Here is a 19,704-nt window from a genome sequence, read left to right as displayed (position 1 = left end):
CAATCAATACAAATATTCACCTTTAAGGAAGAAGGTTAAAGAGGAGGAAAAAAGGGCGTTGTCACCGTGTTTTATTTCTGAGTTAATGACCTGAGGTAGGATTTGATACACTCCTCGTCTTACTCCTGGCTTGATGTCAAGAGGAAGGATTTTAATGCACTTGGGTGTCATTGGGTTGACGCTCCTTAAACAATCCGTGTGTGGCTCAGCAGCCGAGGACAATTAACTCCACAAAGAAGGTCACAGAGACGTCTTTCTTTCCAGAAAGGGTTGGTTATTTGTGCGGCGTCTATAGCCCTCTGCTTGTTCAGTTCCCCAAGAGAGGCTGCTTCCTGTCCATGTTTTCACTGAGACACGAGGACGTCTTATTCGAGAGAAGCAACAGGTCACTGGCCAGCAGCAGTCTCGCCTGAGATACGGAGTCAAATAACATCCCTAAAATCCAACACGCAAACTCGGACAAATTGTGTCTGGATCCTGTCCAGGCTGAATTTTATTGTTCTTCCAAACACCAGAGAGATACAAGAAGTTTACAGCCGGGCCTTTCACTCAGGAAACATATCCTCTGCCTGCCCTCTGTCCAGGGAAAAGGCCAGATTAAAGTGTGTGCATGCACATCTGTGTGTGCTCCTTTGTGTCTGTTTGTCTTGCAGCATAAAAGACGCCAAAAGACGGATAGCCGTCCCTCCAGACCCCTTACGCTTAAGGCCAAACAACACGATGAGCAGGGACAAACCCTGAGTGCAGGCAACCGAGAACATCCTCCCCCCAGCTGATGAGCCCCAGGCCTCCTCTCAGTGATCCTGCAGTCCATTAGAAAGAGAGAGACGGATGAAGAGCATGCTGCCTGATCCGCCTGGGACTCTTCTTGATATGCCTGGAGGACTCACATTCAAAGCCACAAAGCAGCAAGAGTTGCCAGAACAGCTTGGCCAGAGCAGGTTCCATACTCAGTGGTCAAAGCTCCATCCGTAACCGTCCCCGCTGATCTAGATGTGCACAAGTTTCAGGGTTTCTCTCCCCCATCGGAGGCAAGTAACTGGATAAACGCTGAAAAGACGTGAATACACCTACATGAAATGGTAAATGGATGAATACATGCAGGCCTTTTCTACCTGAGCGAGACAAAAGGCTTTACAATGTTTCTCATTCACCCACACCCACACCGGCTCGCTCAATGGGAGCAAATGGTTTCAGAGTCTTACCTTGAAATGTGATAAAGGAACAAAGGTGCTCTTTCACAAAGCAAAGGCCACGAGAAGCTTCAGTCATCTGCTGACTGAACTGATCCGAGGAGAAGAGATGCCAGCAGGGGTCAGGCTCAGTGCAGCTTCTGACAGTGACTGGATTGATCTCATGAATATTTTCTTTGTGGTAAATCTGACAACATGTCGCTACATTATGTACAGTTTGAGTCTTTTTTTAAAGTCTGAGGTTTGATAATCACCTGCTGGATGCTCATTTTGCATTAAGCAAATGAACTGATGCTGAATTGAAGTTAAATTTGCAACCAGCTGGACTTCATTTGGAGGATGTTTTCAGAGCCACCTGTGCTTCATCGGTCAGAGAAAATACAGCACTTAGACCTGGCTTCATTTTGATCTGTAATCCTTGACAGCATCTCCTGACACAGAGCTGTAATATTTATGCGTTTGGCATTGAACACTGGAATCAAACCATTCATTAAAGAAGTGTGGAAATATCAGCATGCACTGCAGGGCTTTATTCACCATTGGTTTTTCTCTATAAATGCTTCTTCAACTAGCCAGAGAGAGCTGGAGTAGCTACAGACCATAAATACACAGCTTACAGAAACACTGGTGGCTAAAACCGACACTGTCTACAGAAACGTGCTCTTCTCTTGTGGGTAATTTGTTGACTGTTTCCCATAATGGCCCTGACTGATGATGATGGCGATGATGATAAGAACGAATATGTCCTTCATGGTTCCGAGCTTATCAAGTCTTTATAGATCGCGGCAGGTTTTTCCGACAGTTAGGAATTGCAGCGCTTCATTTCGTGAAGACAAATGTCTGTAAAATGCTAATTTCAAGTCAGGCTGGAAACACAGGCAACATGGGCTTAAATCCCAGGAATACCATGTATGTATCCGACCTCCTGCTTCGAAACCGAGCGGCGTGTCCGTCACCAAAAACTCATTTCATTCATTTTAGATGACGACAGACAGACTGTTGCTGCAGCTAGCTCTCAGGCTACAACCAGCACAACTAAAACGGATCAAGAATCAATAAGGGAATCGCTGAAAACTCATACTGATAAGCAGAACCGATGGCACTGACATCAATAAAATCCCATCCGTACACATGGGAGCATAAAATGGCAGCATTTCCACAAGGGGGAGGGCCTTGATCTTTCAGGCAGCCATCTTTTGAACCATAATGCAGAGCGCCAGTCTGCACGTCTGACATGTTGCTCCAGGCAGCGTGCGCCCTTTCCATCCAGACAACAGGGTGCTTTCAAAGCGTGTCCGCGGATGTTGCAGGAATATCCGACGCCTGTGTCTCCTTCTTCCGCAGAAGCAGACAAGAAAGAGCTCGCCACGCTGCCTCACAAACACACCAGCTTTGTACTATCGAGAGTCGTTTTCCTCGTGCTGCAAGCTTTCCAAATGTCAGCCACAGTGACACTGCAAAGCTCACATCAGAGCAAGACAGAGTGATGAATTACAAGTGGACATCCGGAAGAGCATACGTCTTCTCAGATGCTGATTGCTAATACTGGCGATGCCAATGTTACACTTGGATTATTTTTAGACGTCACTGAGACGATGCCACAGAGGATTCTGATTAATCTACACAAACATAATGAGGAGACAAAAAATAGAAGAAGTCAATAGTTCAGGACCTCTTTTAGCAGTATTTGTGTGTTAACTTCACTAATTCACCATAAAAGGACTGACGGTATGTGACAGATGTTGACTGATATTTGCTGCTCAGATCTTAGAATCTAACTTTCATACATTGAAATGGGTGAAAATGAAACCTCCACAGGTTGTCTGGCGTTAAACTTTTTGTTCGGTGTGTACTTTATTAAAGATGATTTTCGCTCCCTAAGAGTTGCTTGGAGACAAAGTTTGGTTCACCGAGCCGAGACGGTTACGACAGGGATCAGGCTGAAGGTTAAACATAAGATCTGCAAATGTCAAAGCTTTAAAACTTACATTAAGTGAGTCAGCGAGCCAAACATAGAACAGAGACGTGTTTTAAATTGTCACCTGGGCTGTTTTCTATTGTTTTTGGCTTTTAGTTCAGCCATTTAATACATTATTTAAAGTAGGAGGGCACTTGGAAAGCACAGACGTCCGTCAAGGCCAACAGTCCACTCTTCTATAATACGCAAATCTGCAAGCGCAACCTCTGTATCTGTCGTTTCCAAAACTATTTCACATTCGGATGTGAGAAAGAGTGTAATTAGCTGCATGATGTGTGTGTGCTTCCAGAGCCACACCTTATTTTGATAAAAAAGCTTTCTTAAAATTGTACCGGTTCTCGCAATGTTAATGAAAGTGAGAAATATCTGAAGTATCTGCGCCATGATTGGGATTTTCTCCAATATTTAATGGATTCTTCCTTGGCTCATGCTACGCCCTTCCACGAAGTTTCATGAAAATCAGGCCAGTAGTTTTTCTGTAATCCTGCTGACAGACGAACAGACTGAACTGAAAACATAACCTCCTTGGCAGAGGTAGTAAGGACGACTTCTTCCTCTCTACAAAACAGAAACAAAAAAACTAATCATTTCAAGCAGTTTGAGATAACAGCTTCATGTAGCCCAGCCTTCCTATGCGACCTCCACTGCTCTCCATTACGCTGCGGGGTTGGTGTGAGGTCACACGCTGAGCACGTTCGCCTCTCAGGACGACAGACGGCGTCGCGTTCAGCTGTGCAGCGCACCTCGCTCGTGTTTTGCTGCCAGCGGTGTTTATTAACAAAGACCTGAGAAAACAGAAATAAAATCCGGGGGCTTAATTCGAATCATTTCACTCTGGCCCACATTAATTCCTCCTGCGCTGATGCCGGCTGTGTTTGAACAACTGGATTTCATCAGCGGCGCGCAGCCGGTCTGCCAGCAACCTCAGACAAGAGCCCTCGCTTCATGTCAGCACAGCAGGTTCAGTTCTGGCTCCGGTGCGCCGATCCGCCGGGCGAACTCCCTCGACAGCGCACATCCCCCCTTCACATCCACGTCTCGTCAAACACGCGTGGCATGAAGGAGCTTCCATTCGGATTTTTTTTTCTTGCAGTATTTTGACTGAAGAAGTGTGTGAGAATCCACAGATGATGAAAATTCAACCCCTGCCAGTAATTAAACCTCGTTCTCCAGACTGGCTGCAAGTGCTGAGACTGATTTCTGACAGATTGGTATTTGGAATGCTTGGAGGTTTGTTTAAGTAAAGTCTTTCCATCACGCTCAGGCTTATTAGAAAGATCTAGATTGCACCTTTCCTTTCTCTGTTTGTTCCTCTTGGCCCGGGGTTTTGAGCTCAACTGTGGATTTTACATCTAATGCTATAGGACAACGATGACAGCCATGCTGGATGAGGATCGTGCATGGGAATGTTGTTTTTCCACTGCAGCTCATCGCAGGGGAAAAGTTTAGTTCCCATTTTGAAAAGAAATGTTTTTACTGTACCGGAATGTAATTCCCTGCTATAAATGGAGCCGGCGAAAATTTGACAATCTGCAAGTCAGCTTTGCAAAATCCCCACCTGTGCAAAGCAGGAATGTTATTCAACAGTAAGACTGAGTGTGATTTCCCATCAAAATATTTTCAAAGTAGGTAAGCCATAAAATTGCGGTCGCCGGTGTTGAAAGCTTTGTCCTCCAGTCTGCAGGTGGAATTTACATATATTAAGTCTGGAAAACAAGAGAGATTCACAGTTGACTCTGACATAGAAACCTCTCTTTCACTCGCCGGGCTCCCCTCTGCCTTTTTCTCTCTATCACACAGACAACTCTGCTTGTTCCTGGTTGCTCATGTGTAGCAGCGGCGCTGGATGGAAAACATATTGCTCCATCAATCACGTCCCATTCTTCTTGGCAACACGCTCGACTCTGAGACCGAGGCCACATTCAGACAGCGCTGGAGTAAAAATGCAAAGGTGACAAATATGTCTCTGAATAGATCCCGAGTTCCATCAAACTGTACCCATTCTGATACCCTGATCTCTTTCAAATGATGCTCCCCCTCCTCGCCGGTCCCCTGGCTGACACTGCGTTGACGGTATCTTAATATACACAGTGAGGAGTGTGTGCTGTGTTCAAACAAAGCCCCCGTCTCCCCTGTGTTACGCCAAAGGATCAAATGAAAAGATACACGGAGAACAAGGAGGAAGACGTCGGTTTGCATAAATGTCTGGCTGATGCATTCAGGAATTTCTGTCTTTCAAGTCTTTGTTTCAGCGCGGACTAAAGCGTGATGAGCGCCGCCGTGCCCGCCGCCGTGCCCGCCGCCGTGCCCGCCGCCGTGCCAAAGAGAAACACTTCCTGCTTCCCCTTCCCTGGCTGTTATGTGTGACACACGGCTTGGCTACAGGCCCAGCTGTAGCCCCTGGGCAGTGCATATGTCACCCTTTTGTACTCCAGAAAGCACTCAGTTCCGAGCTCAGGCCAAGTATGAATGGAGGGAACACTTACTCGTTTTTCTCCAGAGCCAAGAGCAGCTGTTCACCTTCCGCTTCAATCAGGAGCTTCAGCGATGCAGGGTGACTCTGATGAGACAGCAGATAGGAGAGGGGATGAGAAAGATTGGTTCTGGAGTCAGGCAGACAGCATTTTGATTGAGGAAAGATGGCTGCGGTTGCTGCTCATGTGTTGCAGTTCATTCGCATGGTTTAAATGTAAGAAAATGAAAGGGGTCGGCGCTCTGTGCGGCAGTAAAATTTCAAAAAACCTCAGTTACAACCCCGATGAAGCTGTGCGCGAGCCACCCAGCGCTGTGAGAAAACATGTTTTCAATAGATGAGAGCAGTCGGCAATCCTTGCGAAGCGACTTTGTATCTCAGAACAAGGGCTGCGAGGATTAGCTTTATGTTTCTATTCCATTTGACATTAATCCTGCGGAAAGCCGCGAGTCTTCGCACCCCTGAGTTACAACACTGAGAGGGACCGTGTGTCTCCGTTAGAGTCAGATGAAGTGGCACCGAGTCGTACATCACTCCTGTCGGGCCCGCCGCGCCGCGAACACGGCTGCATGGGCGCGCACACACGTCAACGCATGAACTCTCTCCTCTCCACGTTCGCCATATCGCCGGGCAGCCGCACACAAACACATTTCACACAGTTCAATCTGGGTCAGCTGTGGGAAGGAGCCCTGCTCTGGGTTAAGTCATCCATCACCCCCTGTGGAGAAGAATGTTTAGTGGATCATAAGAGGATATGGAAGCAGAACACTTAAGGTTTTAGGCAGTATCATTGCACAAGCCATGTGGGATGAAACCTCCAGCTTTTTTCGGTTCGGACAGCTTTCTATACGCACGCTTTGACCTCCCTCACACTGCATAATGTTTATGACAACTGCTATTTACAACTTCAGGGAAAATATAGACAGCAGGCTGCATGTTTGGGCTCCTTATTAAGGGAGTAACATATTCAAATTAGCACAGACTTTCACCTTTCTTGTGCGTATTCTATGATCTGCGGTTTTGTTTTGTTTTTTTGGGTAATAACATCCCAAAGAAACCTTGTGGCATCTTGTCTGTTTGGTTTAGCCAGAACAAATTAATTCACAAATGAATTGACTCAATAACGCAACCTGCAAACACAAGCTGTGTTTTTAAGTCTGCCTGGCAGCCCTGCATTTTGTTTTTCTGTCTGGGATTATAACACCAAGCAGAGCCAAGGATCCCAGATTTCAAACATTTCATTAATGCTCCAGTGGGATTTGCAGTGTTTTCTTCCTGTCTGAGATGCAGATATTGTACAGCTGTCTGCGCTCGAAATGCACTGAACTGCACACAAAGAGGTGATGACTGCTACCTCTGCCGGACGGGACGCGGTCCTTAGCTGACCCTTGGATCTGACGTGTGAGCAGGATTCATTTCATTAAGACTGAGATGCATCAGGCATTTTAATTGTCACTTAGATTTGCATTAAAGCTAAATAACAGTTAAACTAATATTATTCATTAAATCCACGAGCAATGTTAATTTAAGGCTGTGTTGAATGGGGAATATGAGAACAGCCTTTCAAGACTGGAGCCTGAAAAATGAGAAAGTCATCTAATTATCAGCTTACTTTGCATACACTGAGAATCTGTTGCTTTGGAGCCACTTGATGAAGCATAGTTCTGCTTTAAATTAACAACACAGTGTTAACTTTGAGTCCAGTCTTGCATTTAATTTCAGGAAGATTCAATCTCTTTTTGAATGTTTGTGCGACTGCTTCAAGAGTAAAACTTGATTTTATTGGAAAAATCAAACCCCCGCAGGCTGCCCACAAAAAAAACCTGTGTTTAATCAGAGAGCAACAATAAAAGCAATTTAAATATCTAAAAAAGGAAAACATTTAGCTGCATAAATAGAAGCATTTACGAGCATAAATATCAAGGAAAAGTGACAAATCAGCTAAATATGAGCAAAATTAGGAAGGCAACACGCTCTGCTTCAGAAACTCGGTTTGCAGCCCTGAAGAGGACGGAACAAAAAACGTGTTGCATACGTGGAGATGAGAAGTTTTCATCCTCTGGGGAGCAGTTAAATCACCCATACAGATTTTGATAATTCATTATGTCGAAGTGGAAACTGTGACTCTGATTGGGACGCCGCATGTAGATGGAACCTTTAGGAGTCATCTGCAGGGGACCATGAATATGAAAACCAAACGTCATGAGATTCAAGATATCTGGACCAGAGTTGGACAGACAAATGGACATTTAAGAGACAAGAAGAACTGCCATTGTTCACCTGGGATCTGAGCTGGCTGATTGGTCTCCAGTCTTGTCCAACAAGCTGAAGAGGTACTGTCGTCCCGTAGTGTTTCTGCTTTGCCGTCGGTCTGTGGTGAACAGTCGTGCTCAAAAGATTCCCTGCAAGAGAAAATATAAATACCATGTGAGAAAACTTCAAAGTGTTCCCCCTTTATTAAGTTCTCTCTGCATCTGTGAAATCAGATCATGTCCGTTTCTGTGGACACAAACAATGGGAACATTTTCTGAGCAGATTTTCAACAAACAGCACTGAAAATGAATTCCTCCCCGCTATTTAAAGGCCGGGCCCCGGTGTTCATTAACATCAGGACCCAACCTGACAGCACAGCTGCCTTGTAATAAAAAGTGTCAATTAAACAAAATCATAGTATTTGTGTTTGATGGCTTTTCTGTGTCGCAGCACAAAACTAATGCTCCCTCAATGGTTTTTGTTTCTCGAAACTAACGATTATCCATGCTGACAGAACGCCGTCTCCAATACATCCTCGCCCTTCCTGAACACATGTTCACCTCCTTTTAATAGACTGTCAGTAGAGTGGAGCCCATCTCCTCTGCCATTAAGACATGAAGACAACAGCAGTAATCAACACTCTCAGACATCAAGCAATGAGAACCGTTAGCCTGTGGTGAAACCGTAACCACCCCCTCTGCCACTCAAGCTGCATAAATCTCCACAGTTCTTCAGGAACGGAGAGTTTGGAGCGAAGAGGAGCTGCTGCTGCTGCTGCTGCTGCTGCGATAACTCCAAACACAGGGCTAGTGTCCAGGATGCAGTGCACGGATTAGACGTAGCTTTGGGGCATTGTTCCCAGCATGCTTTTATCTCCTCTCTCTCTGTTCTGACAGGGTGTTAACCGAGGCCCCCGAATGGCCACGATTCTAGGAGCTCGGCTGCGTTGCCAGTCATTTAAGAATATATCCGTCCCCAAATCCAATACTGACGTCCCCAAGCGTGCCGGCAGGAGTTGAAGTGGCAGAAAAACTGTCACTATACCGAGCAAACCTACCACTTTTAACTGAGACAGAAGCCGCAGTCGCTCTAAATAGCACACACAGAGTCACAATGCAATCGTGAGCCACTGGAGGACATTGCTAACAGGGTTCCTGCAGTAATCAGCTCCCCGCAGCGGGGAAGCTGTTTCGGAGCTTGGGTCTCTTACTAAAACAGCGGGGGTTGTTAGAACCATTTGTTTCAGTGCAAACATCCTAAATCAAATGTTTGCTTGTTTTTTGTTTTCTTCCACTGACGCTCCATTGAGCGTCTCCAAACAGCAGGGAAACAGATTTAGTCTGAGGATGATGTCAGTGGACTTGTGATAAATTATGCGTGTGGTCTGGGTATAATTTATGTGTGTTTTGAGACTTTGTTACATTTCAATTCTCAATCGCATTTCAAACACATATAAACACAAAACACACTCAAGGGGAAACACACTCATCACAGATTATTGTTGCCAGCAGACTCAAGGCTCTTCCTTCGAGGTTCACGTCCCCTCTGCATCTCTACGCATGACTCACCCAGCTAAATTGCTGAGTCTGCTTATTATCCAGCATTAATAAAGCAGGTCAGGCACAGTGCTCCCCAGCTGAGCTTTGTTCTGGTTCTCCTCTGAGGAAACCACCACTCTGGAGTTCATCACAGAGCCGCTGCAGCTGATAGCGGAGAGCCAGAGGTGACCAGCTCAGCAGTCCTCATCCAGCTCCAGCCCGATGATGAGAAGCAGGCTCCGGCAAGGACGGGACGGCATCACACACACAACAGCGGGAGAAGCATCCTACCCTCATTACTCGTGGAAAACCACACCGTCTGGGGGAGGTGGGCATGCTGAGTAAGGGAACGCATGACAACCTCAGTGAAAAGTACGAATGGATAAACATGAGGGGGAAAAAAAACAGAGTTTGACAGACAAAGGTCAAGTCCACATTGTGGTTAGCCCATTTTCTGAGGCTAACACACACACACACACACACACATGCTGCACACACTAATGGAACGGCCATCGGCTGTTCTGTGGCATGCTCCACATCAACTTTCAAGACGAGGTTCACAACCATGCAGCGTTTGGTTCCCTGACTTCAAAGTCCGCGAGTGAATAACCATTTTGTTAATGTGGTGTGCTATGAGGTTTAATACCCGCTTATAAATGGCATTATATTAGTGGAAATAGTCTGCAGGGTCATTTTGTTTCCACATGCTTGGGAGAGACATTTGGTAAAGTTGGAGCGCGACGGGGCCGTGGTGTGCGGAGTGTGTAAGTGGCTTTTGTTAGCTCAAATGTTATAAGAGCCACCAGAAGCATTAAGGGAGCGGTAAAAGTGGCACCAGAACCCAAAGGCTTATTTATACGTTCAATAAAGGAGAGTGTAAACAGAGGTCTTAATAAAGTGGAGTTCTGGCCATGATCAGCTCCCTTTACGCTCCAGTGTACACAAGGAGAGTTTGTCCCATTTATATTGCCTCAATAAAGTCAATGCAAGGTTGGAGGATTGTGTGTCTGTGTATGTGCAAATGTGACGGTGTGTGTTTGTTCGCGTGTGGGTGACGGAAATGTGATACGGACCTGTGACTGAATAAAGTAAGAAACTGGCTTTCCCAAGCAGCGTTGTTAAGAAGAAATAACTTACTCTATTATGTACTCTGTATGTACAGCCATTGTTTGGCTGTTTTACACACTGTAATACATGATCGGCTGCTTGTAGCTTAACAGCGGTGCAGCATACCCTCACTTAGCATGGATTACATGATTTGCAGGTCATCTTAACCGGGCTGAATTTGGTTGAAATGTTTCATTGTCAGATGACAAACAAGATGAAAGAGAAGAAGAAAAAACAGTTTTTCTCAAGTCTTTGCTTTTTTCTTGTGAGCTATTGGAGCGTTTAACCTCTCTAGGACTAAAAACTGCGTTGCTGAACTCCTCTCAGCTCACAGCATGCAGCTTCTGATGAGGGGGTGGACATCGCTTGACTGTAAAGGGTCTCAAGACAAAAGGCTATGAGCCTGCGGTCTTGGTCGATTGTTGCCCTTTTGGTTTGTGACCCCGTAAACAAAGCCTTCTGCCGCCTGTCACCACTGGTTGCATACGTCTGTTGGCTATGAGCCGATCAGTCAAGAATCAAGAGTGATTTCTTCTCTTTTATTTGAGGAATTTTACAGATATCATTCACTTTTGCATCAACTTTTGGCCTGTTTTAAGTGTCAGCACTCACTGGGTCAGTTTACACTTCCTGATGGTGTTTCATAGTGAATCGCTCCCTGTTTTTTTCAGCCCGTCAAGCGTAATGCATTCTCCACAGCCGATGAGCTGCTGGTCCCACAGAACAGATGACCTTCCTCGGCTCTTTGCAGATCTCAAGGCTGCCCTTTCACAACGGCCTTCTCTTTCCTCCTCACTCTGTTCCACCAAAACAAACCAACAACTGTAGAGCTTTATTAAACCCCAGAGCCTGCTTTCTCGAAACCAGCAATTCACTCCTTGACAGGAAACCATGAAATAATGTATTCATAACAATCTTCGCTTTCCCAACACAAATGGCATGCTGTTCTTTTCATCTGCACGCTTGATGAGGCCGTGCCCCCCCCCCACATGTGCACAGGTCCCCACTGAGATGGGATAGAGGCTCCACATACGTATGTGCACAAAATCAATAAAGACCCCTCCTCATCACAGTCACCCTTGCCTGATGGCTGGTGCAGGAAAAGTGCACAAGGACACACTGCAAAGTCACGCTGACAGCAATTCTCTCTCGATCTTGAAAATATGTCAGATTGGAAATGAAAAACAATGCCTTTGGCAGCTTGAATGAGACTCTTTGATATGCAAAATCCCTTGAATGGTACAAAAACAAGTGCGGAGGGGACACGCTGGAGATGTTTCCAGCATTGTTTGACACGGGTGGACACTGTTTAGTTACACAAACCTCTAGAAGGAAATGGGCTTGAAATAAGAGCATGTGGAATAAATTAGGGCAGAGTGATGAGTTTAATTTGGTCTGTTTCGAGCAGAACTATGACAGACAAAAGACAAAGAAAGGTTAAAAAAAATGGAACATACAGCTTTTTTCCTGGTTCCATATGGAAGTGTGTTCTTGATAAAGCAAATCTCATAAAATGATGACTTTTTCTGCATCCCGAGCATGTATCAAAGGCTGTTTTTAGCCGGATTAAGTGGATGTCTTTAATCAGAGCGGTGACTGGATTGGGGACATGATCCAGCAAAGTTTCTGAGCCAAAAGTTGGTTCTGTCATTAGGCCGTGGGGGAAACTTGGTTAATGTTTATGGCTATTGTTCATTTAATAATGGGTGATCGACAGGCAAATCACGAATTCAATTTATCCCCAATCAGTGGGCAAATTATGCTAATTCAAACAGAATAGTGATTGGGAACAGAATGATGAATGATACATTGGGAGGACAACCCATCAAGAAGAGTCTTTCATAAATGACCTTGGGGACAAAAGCAGTGAACTCTGCTGCCTTCCCTTATCTCTTTCTCTCCCTCATTATCTTCTCCAGGCCTGTGACTCATCATTATTTTCATTATTGACTGTTCTATCGATTCTTTTGATTAATTCCAAGAATCCTTTGCTCTATGAAATGTCAAAAAAAAACAGTGAAAATTGCCCTTCTTAAGTTCCAAGACGTCTTCAAATTGCTTGTTATGTTCAACCATCCAAAACCAAATATATTCCATTTAAATTTATAAAGTCATTTATTAGTGGATTCATGGCGGATTAATCATCAGCATTTTCTGTCTTTCATTAAGAGAAAATGCCAAAGATCTTTGTGAACATAATTGTAAAAAGAATATTCTTGGGACTGTTGAAAAAAGCAATTTCAGGATGCCACCTAGGGCTCTGGGAACGTGTGATGGGCTTGTATCGCCATTTTATTGACATTTTAATGACTTAAAAATACCCAGATTAATCTCTTGTATTACTTGAAGGCCTAAAACAGAGAACAGCACCATACTGAGGACTTGTTCTGTTGGCCACCTAATGGACGAACCTTCACCTGGCTCCTCGAGCCACAGCGCAGGCTTCAGTGGGAATGCAGAGCAAAGGTGAAAAGTGCCTGGTAATCTTGGCTCGACTCCACAGTAAACATTTGACCCATTTGGGGGACATTATGACAACACCCTGGGGGTCGCACGAGGAAGCATAGAAACCTGTGGGTGACATCATGGTATTAGAAATTCGCACAAACTGGAAAGAGGCTCTCCTTAAATCAACTCTAATAAGGTAGCAGCGTGTCAAAAGTCACAGCAGTGAGGGTTGTTAATGGTTGGATTTATGGGCGGATGATTTTTTTAGAGCATTTTTAGGGTCATAATCAAGCTGTTTAACACTGGGCTCCCTCTTCTGGTCAATAGCTCTGTTGTCTTCCTGTCTCTGTCTTTCTACCCCCACCTTCCATACCGAACTCATTTACTGTCACACTACCCTGATGTCAGCACATAATTACTCTATGGGAAATAGATGGTCCTGCAGCAAAAATTCCCGTCGGCTCAGCAGGAGGTTAATGCTGTCCGAGAAGCGGCGCTGCTACGCCTGCGGCGGGTGAGACCATTATGCTCGCCCCCCTGCAGCAAGGGTGCCTGGCGTGGAGCCTGTGTGCCTTGGCATCAAAGGTCAGAGTCAGAGAGCTTCTGGAGCAGAGCTGTGCGAAGGCTTGTTAATATGATTCTTATGATCATTTACGGCATCACGGACCTCCTCTCTGTCAGGGAAGTAACATGCAAAGCACAAAAAAAAGACTCGAAAAGGTCAAAGATTAAAACAAAGACGGATATCGGCGTATGATTACACTGAAAAAAGAATTACTTGATTAATGAAAAAGCAAAATTAGATGACAATAGTGTTGATATTTCAGTTCCTTTTGTTTCATTCATGAAGCAAAAATGCAAAACATTAGTTTTGGTGGTTTTGGGAGGCGTCACAGAGAAGAAAAAAGTCACTCAATGTATTAGTTCATCTTCTCATATCAGTGATTCGTGCTCTCCAATCTGTGCTTATGAATTAGTTTGAGTTTTTTTTCCCCATGACACCTTTTGAGTTCTTAACAACCTTTATCTCATCGTAAATTGAACGTTTTTTTTTTGGACTGCTGCTCTGAAAAAGCAAGCAATTTCAAGACATCAGCTTGAGTTCTCGATATTATAAATCAAGAGCTGCTATTTTCTCTGGGTGCTTAAAAACCCGAAAACAGACGACCCAAACTTTGAACAATCTCACATTGGTCAGGGTTCTGCTTCTAACTTTCATCTGTACGAAGCCATTTGATGTCCTGCTTGCTCTGCTGCACTTAAAAATACATCACAGGTCCGCCTGTGGAATACAACTCAACAAAGCAACTGGCAGAATCCTTTTAGGGCCAAATTTATTAGAAATTCACCCAGGTAGGAGGTGACCTGTCTTGTTCCTGTTAATGCATCTGCCTATTAGGAACCACAGCACAACTTTTTCCTAAGGAGGTGAAATCAAGCCGGATGCTGTGTGCCAGGCTGGAAGATAGATTATCTGCAGCTAAGACGTAAAAGTCTGTGTTTCAAACCTCAGTGGAAGACAATGACGACAGTGCAGTACAGTATATTGATCTGGAATTCCAACTGATTCCTGTTCATGATTCCTATCCGCAGCTCTGGCAGGATTATAAGAAGGTAGATGCTCATCTGATTTTCAAGTTGCAAACAAAATCAATAAAATAACAGACAATGTGAAAGGAGAGTGAATGTTGGACTAACATTAATCTGGTGGCTGGAAACACGATTTCAAATGATTGTTGACACCTCCGACAACTGTAAACGTTGCACTAACATCTTGGTCTGCTGCCCCCAAGTGGCCAAGAAATCATTTCAGCAAACGATGTCTGATACAGCTCAGCACTAAATCAAAGAGTTAGCAATCAGCTAAACTGGAGCTCATGAGCCAGCTCGCTAACTAAAGTCAAACATAAATTGAGTGGACATATGTTTCTCAGGAGTTGGTGGAGACCAAACTTGGGCTAAAAGTAGAGTGAATGTTGGACTTGTTGGACATTTTGACTTGTCACAGCAGAGAAAGCACAGGTGAAACCACATCCCCGGGTGGAACTAATAACATTAGCAATGGCTCAGCTCCATTCAGTATCCTCATAAGCCATTCCAGTCAGTCAGCATGCAGAATTATTTATTTGCACATGAAAGTACTGCAAAACAAAACACACGAAAAGACCAGAACAGGCTTATAAACTGTCAGTGATATTTCTGTGAAACGCTGACGGGCTGGAACTTGAACTAACCCAGATGCATTCGACAATGACAAGAGACATCCGAGCCATGTCGTCCCTCGGACCAGACGAGAGAGAAGACGCTCGGGGGGCGCTGCGCTGAGCTCAACTCTGACCCGTTTGGGTGTGAAAGTCCAATGAGAAAGTCCAGAGCCAGCATCAGGTTTCAGCTCATGTGTTAAACTTTTGTTGGGAGGGAGGGAAGAGGGGGGGTCAAACGAGTCCAAAGCAGCAACGAAGAAATTAATACAACACATGTAGGGTCAGGCCACATGACCACAGTCCAGCTATTTTCCCCTTCCTACATAAATATCCCCACTGCGGAACAGCAACTGGTTGATCAATCTGTCTTAATGCACAGGCACAGATCGGCCAACTCTTCTTACCAGCCTCCTGGGTCTTCACTATCCTGAACAACTCATCTGGAAGATCCGAATCCATTCATACTGAAAAGATACTAAACGGCTCTGACTTGAGATGGGTCACATCATGGTGATAATGTCTCTCTGGGGGAGGACACTGTTTGCTAAAGGAATGGTTTACTACGGTCCAAAAATACATTCTCAGCTCAACTTTCATTTGTCTGAGCGTGCAGCACGCAAGCTGCATGCAGCGCTCGAGGCGGAGAGAGTCATGTTGGCTGAAGCGGTACAGCTGGCTAGTAAATACTGCCTGACACCCAGTGTGTCAACCATCGGAGGAAATCATTCACAAATGATCCCCGGCTAGGACAGAAACATGCACAAGACAGACGGGGAGAGGGAAACCGACAAGGAAGCTCGAGGAGCGGCGTCATGAAATTTGTATGGCAACATGACGGTGCATGGAGCTTCACTGCTCCATCTTTTCTTTGCAGCGCTGAATTCCTGCCTGCAAAGACAGAAGTGCACAGTCTGGAGGCTGAGACTCATAAAAGGGAGCACTAATGATTCCCACTCATAACATGGAGTAAGCTGCAACTAATTATTTTCATTAATCGAACAGTCGTTTGGTCTGTAAATGGTGCAAAAAAAACAGGAAATTCCACCCAAGGTAACATCTTCAAGTCACCAACAGTCCGAAACATACTCAGTTTCAGACAGCTGCACATTCAGACAGAGAAAACAAGCAAATACTCACTTTGAGAGGCTGGAAACCAAGAAGTTTCTGAGTTTTTACCAGCTTAATGGACCAGTGTGTAGGATTTATGGAGATGTATTGGCAGAATCGGACCTAATATTCAGAATTTGTTCATTTAGGTAAAATCATGCGAGATTAAGAACCTTGTTTTCATTTACTTAGAATGAGCTCTTTATATCTTCAGAGGCAGCCAACAACCACCAACCTGGTAACAGGCCAAAGCATATCACACACCACAGCCGTCCACTGTGTCAAAGACTTTACCCATAGATGGACTTCGTTGCCCTTTGTACTATGTTTGACCTTCACTAGCACCATTATCGCCCCCTGCTGGCATCTACTTACATGTGTGCACTCTTCACACAGAGGTGAGGCAGATCCACAGAGTTCACCGTGTTTCTACAGCTGCAATCTGCAACCGCGCCGCTAGATGTCAGTAAATCCCAAAGACTGGTCCTTTAAATGACCTGTGATGACTAATGGATTATCAAAATGGTTGCTGATTTGGTTTTTGAATATCGGCTGAAGTCAGGCATCTCCCTGATTGTCACACCGTCTGACTGCACATACTGTGTCTTTTAAACCTAAGCCCACCTCCTGTTCGTGGTATTTACCTCAAATAACCCAAACTGCCCCCAAGCAGGTAAATATCCTGCCAAATACGAGATCAACTGTTAGACTTTCCCAGCCATACACACAAATGAACTGGCCGTGATGGTTTCTGACGAGTGTGAACCCACAGGAACGAAGGCATCAAGGCCAACTTCTGATGAAGATGAACCGTTGATGAATAAATGAACAACTTCCTCACGCTTTGAATCCCACTTCCACACATTTGCCCTTGCTGGTAATTAATTCCCAGGATGAGTGTCGTGACTGGCAGTGTGTTTAGATGTGAGAGGATTCTGGAGGCACCTCCACCCACCACTGCTGCACAAACTGTGTGTAGTGTCCTTGTTGAATCTCACCATAGGGCATGAACACTGGTGACTGAGATGTCATGAGCCACAGCCCACAGGGTTGCAAACACAGCGTGAGGCAAACACACACTGACACCGCATTTGAACATTTCCCCTGAGCTCTCCAGCAGCTATTTTTCATTTCTTGCAGGGACGGCATGAACATAATAAACACAGTGCAATTCACTCTAAAATGCTACTTGACTCCCGAAGTTCAAACTGACAATGTGACTTTTATTTTATGTTTGCCACTAAAATAACCCTGGAATTCATCCATAATTGAAAAAATTGAAGTATGTTGGAAGTGCCTTGAAAAACTGGAGTATGCTTTAAGCGCCAGAGAAATGCCTCCAGTGCTACCACTGATTACCAAAGAGTTTCAGCATCATCAATTATACAGCGTCTCCTCTCCTCTGAGGTACGCACTGGATGGACTGCGAGCTAAAATTTTATGTTCTGCTTTTCACACACAGAAAATCAAGAATTTAGAAAGCCGTGCGCGCTCAGGAGATGTTTCATTCTGCTCGAACATGTGTTACAGATCTGTAAGTCTGGTGTACTAACAAAGGCCTTCAGAAAACATGATGTACCCTAAAACTACCAACGGGGAGACATGAATGAAGAAGGGAGAGAGAGTAAATTTCAAGAGTCATAAAAAGAGTCGTTGTCTTCGCGTTTCCTGCTGAAAAGACTTTTAAAAGTCATTTCTTTCTGGTCTAAGCATCCATGCTGGAATAAATCACTTAAGAAAATCAATTTGGCACTTTTGCGCACAGGTCTTCTTTAATATCTTTGACCGCTGGAAATAATTTAGCCATCTTCACCTCTTCTTCGCCTCTTACCTTGAGCAGATGTGGTGCGCACGCTGTCACATACGGAGACAGACAAAGCCTGAAGAGCTGTCAGGATGACAAACTTCAGAGTCCGGCTCCCGGGATTCATGATGCCCGGCTGAAGCGTGGACGCGTCTGGCCAAGTGTTTCACTGCAGCGCAACCATCATACAATCACAGCCCACCAACAGCTGATGTGTCCCGACCCCCCCTCCCTCGTAATAAAAGTGACTTCCTGAAATATGATCAAGTGAAGGAGCGCTGCTTTAGGAGATCCCGACGACAGCTGATTCAACTCCGCGCGCTCGGCCCATTCAGAGACGTCCAAGGCAAAAGCCGCATCGCGCGGAAAAGTGAGAGATGGGAGGAAAGTGAAGAGCCGGCGATGGAAACACCGACAGAGACTCGAGCCGCTGTTTCCCTGACGCCCGCTGGAATGACACCAATTCCTGGGCAATTACCGGGGAGAAGTGTTGTCTTATGAGTGGGCACCATGTGCTTCAATGAGACGCTCCGCCAGGTCCTAAAGCCACCTCTGGCGCCCATAGCCAATAAAAGAGCAGTATCAAGTTACAAGAAACAAATGAAGCGCAACTTCCGGTGCTAGCTTTCAGAATAAAGCTCCGCATGATGCACTCGAGGAATTATGTTTCCTCAATCAGATTAACATAAACGATTTATTTCACGTGTATAGGCCCAAAAAACTTATTATTGTAGTTTTTTCTCATTTGACCAATCAGAGGCTAATCAGCAGAATCCCACTAGATTTTCTAAGATTAAGCATGAAGGTTCATTTTAGAAATAGTCATTCACAATCATGACTCAAAGTCTAAGCTTGCTTTTCCCCAGAGGTTTTACAGCCCATGAAAAAGTTAGAAGGAGCTTGTTTAATCAAAAATGCCAAATATTGACTGGTTCCAGCTTCTCAAATGTACCGATTTGCTGCTTTTATTTATTTCATATCCTTGCAAATTGAATATCCAATGTAAGTTCAGTAAGCGGACGCTGAGTCCAAGATCATTTTGCTCACTTACAGATAGAGTTTTGCATGAATGTCTACAACCTTACAGAAGCTCAGTAAGCCAAGTAGTCCTGAACAAGGCCTGGAAGGTGCAGGACAGAATGCGAGTTTATCATTTTATTTTGAAAATGAGCCCCTTTGTTTCCGGTCTCTCTTTCGGTCTCCTATCCTCAGCTTGACCCAACGCGCCTGATAGGCGCACACATAACTGTAGCAGCCCACTGTGTAAATTTGAATTACATAGCCTCCACAGCCCTCACTCACTGATGTTATTACGGATTCATGTTGTTATGCAGTCAGAGGCAGTTGAACGCAGCATTGTGCGAAAAAAATAAAAAAAAATCACACTTGCAAATCCAGCTGAAACTCTTAGCTCCATGCATGCAGTGCACACACACCAGAATCAGACTATCCACCTCATACATATTCAAGAGAATCCCACCCAGCTACTCAAGAGTCTGTAGATGCATGCTGCACATGCACCTACATACGAGCCCATTCGATTACCGTGGCTCCACTGAGTTATGCTCCTCAGTGTGCACTCTGCACTGCACCACATGT

At 44.9% G+C, this 19,704-nt stretch overlaps 1 protein-coding gene across 1 annotated transcript in view; it reads right to left on the bottom strand.

Moving 5' to 3' along the window:
* Positions 1-18,593, bottom strand: part of LOC139350144 (disintegrin and metalloproteinase domain-containing protein 12) — a 71,503-nt gene extending 52,910 nt beyond the window's left edge. Inside the window, exons 1-3 of the mRNA XM_070991284.1 lie at positions 18,133-18,593; positions 7,925-8,046; positions 5,658-5,731 (exon numbers count right to left, since the gene is read on the bottom strand). Coding sequence (XP_070847385.1) covers positions 5,658-5,731; positions 7,925-8,046; positions 18,133-18,232 — 296 coding nt within the window. The 5' untranslated portion in view covers positions 18,233-18,593. The remainder of the gene's footprint in view (positions 1-5,657; positions 5,732-7,924; positions 8,047-18,132) is intronic.
* Positions 18,594-19,704: the final 1,111 nt, after the last annotated feature.

The sequence above is a fragment of the Chaetodon trifascialis genome, chromosome 21 (assembly GCF_039877785.1).
Source record: "Chaetodon trifascialis isolate fChaTrf1 chromosome 21, fChaTrf1.hap1, whole genome shotgun sequence".
Classification (NCBI taxonomy): domain Eukaryota; kingdom Metazoa; phylum Chordata; class Actinopteri; order Chaetodontiformes; family Chaetodontidae; genus Chaetodon; species Chaetodon trifascialis.
Note: the sequence above shows the minus strand (reverse complement) of the source record. Positions and strands in the feature narration are given on the sequence as shown.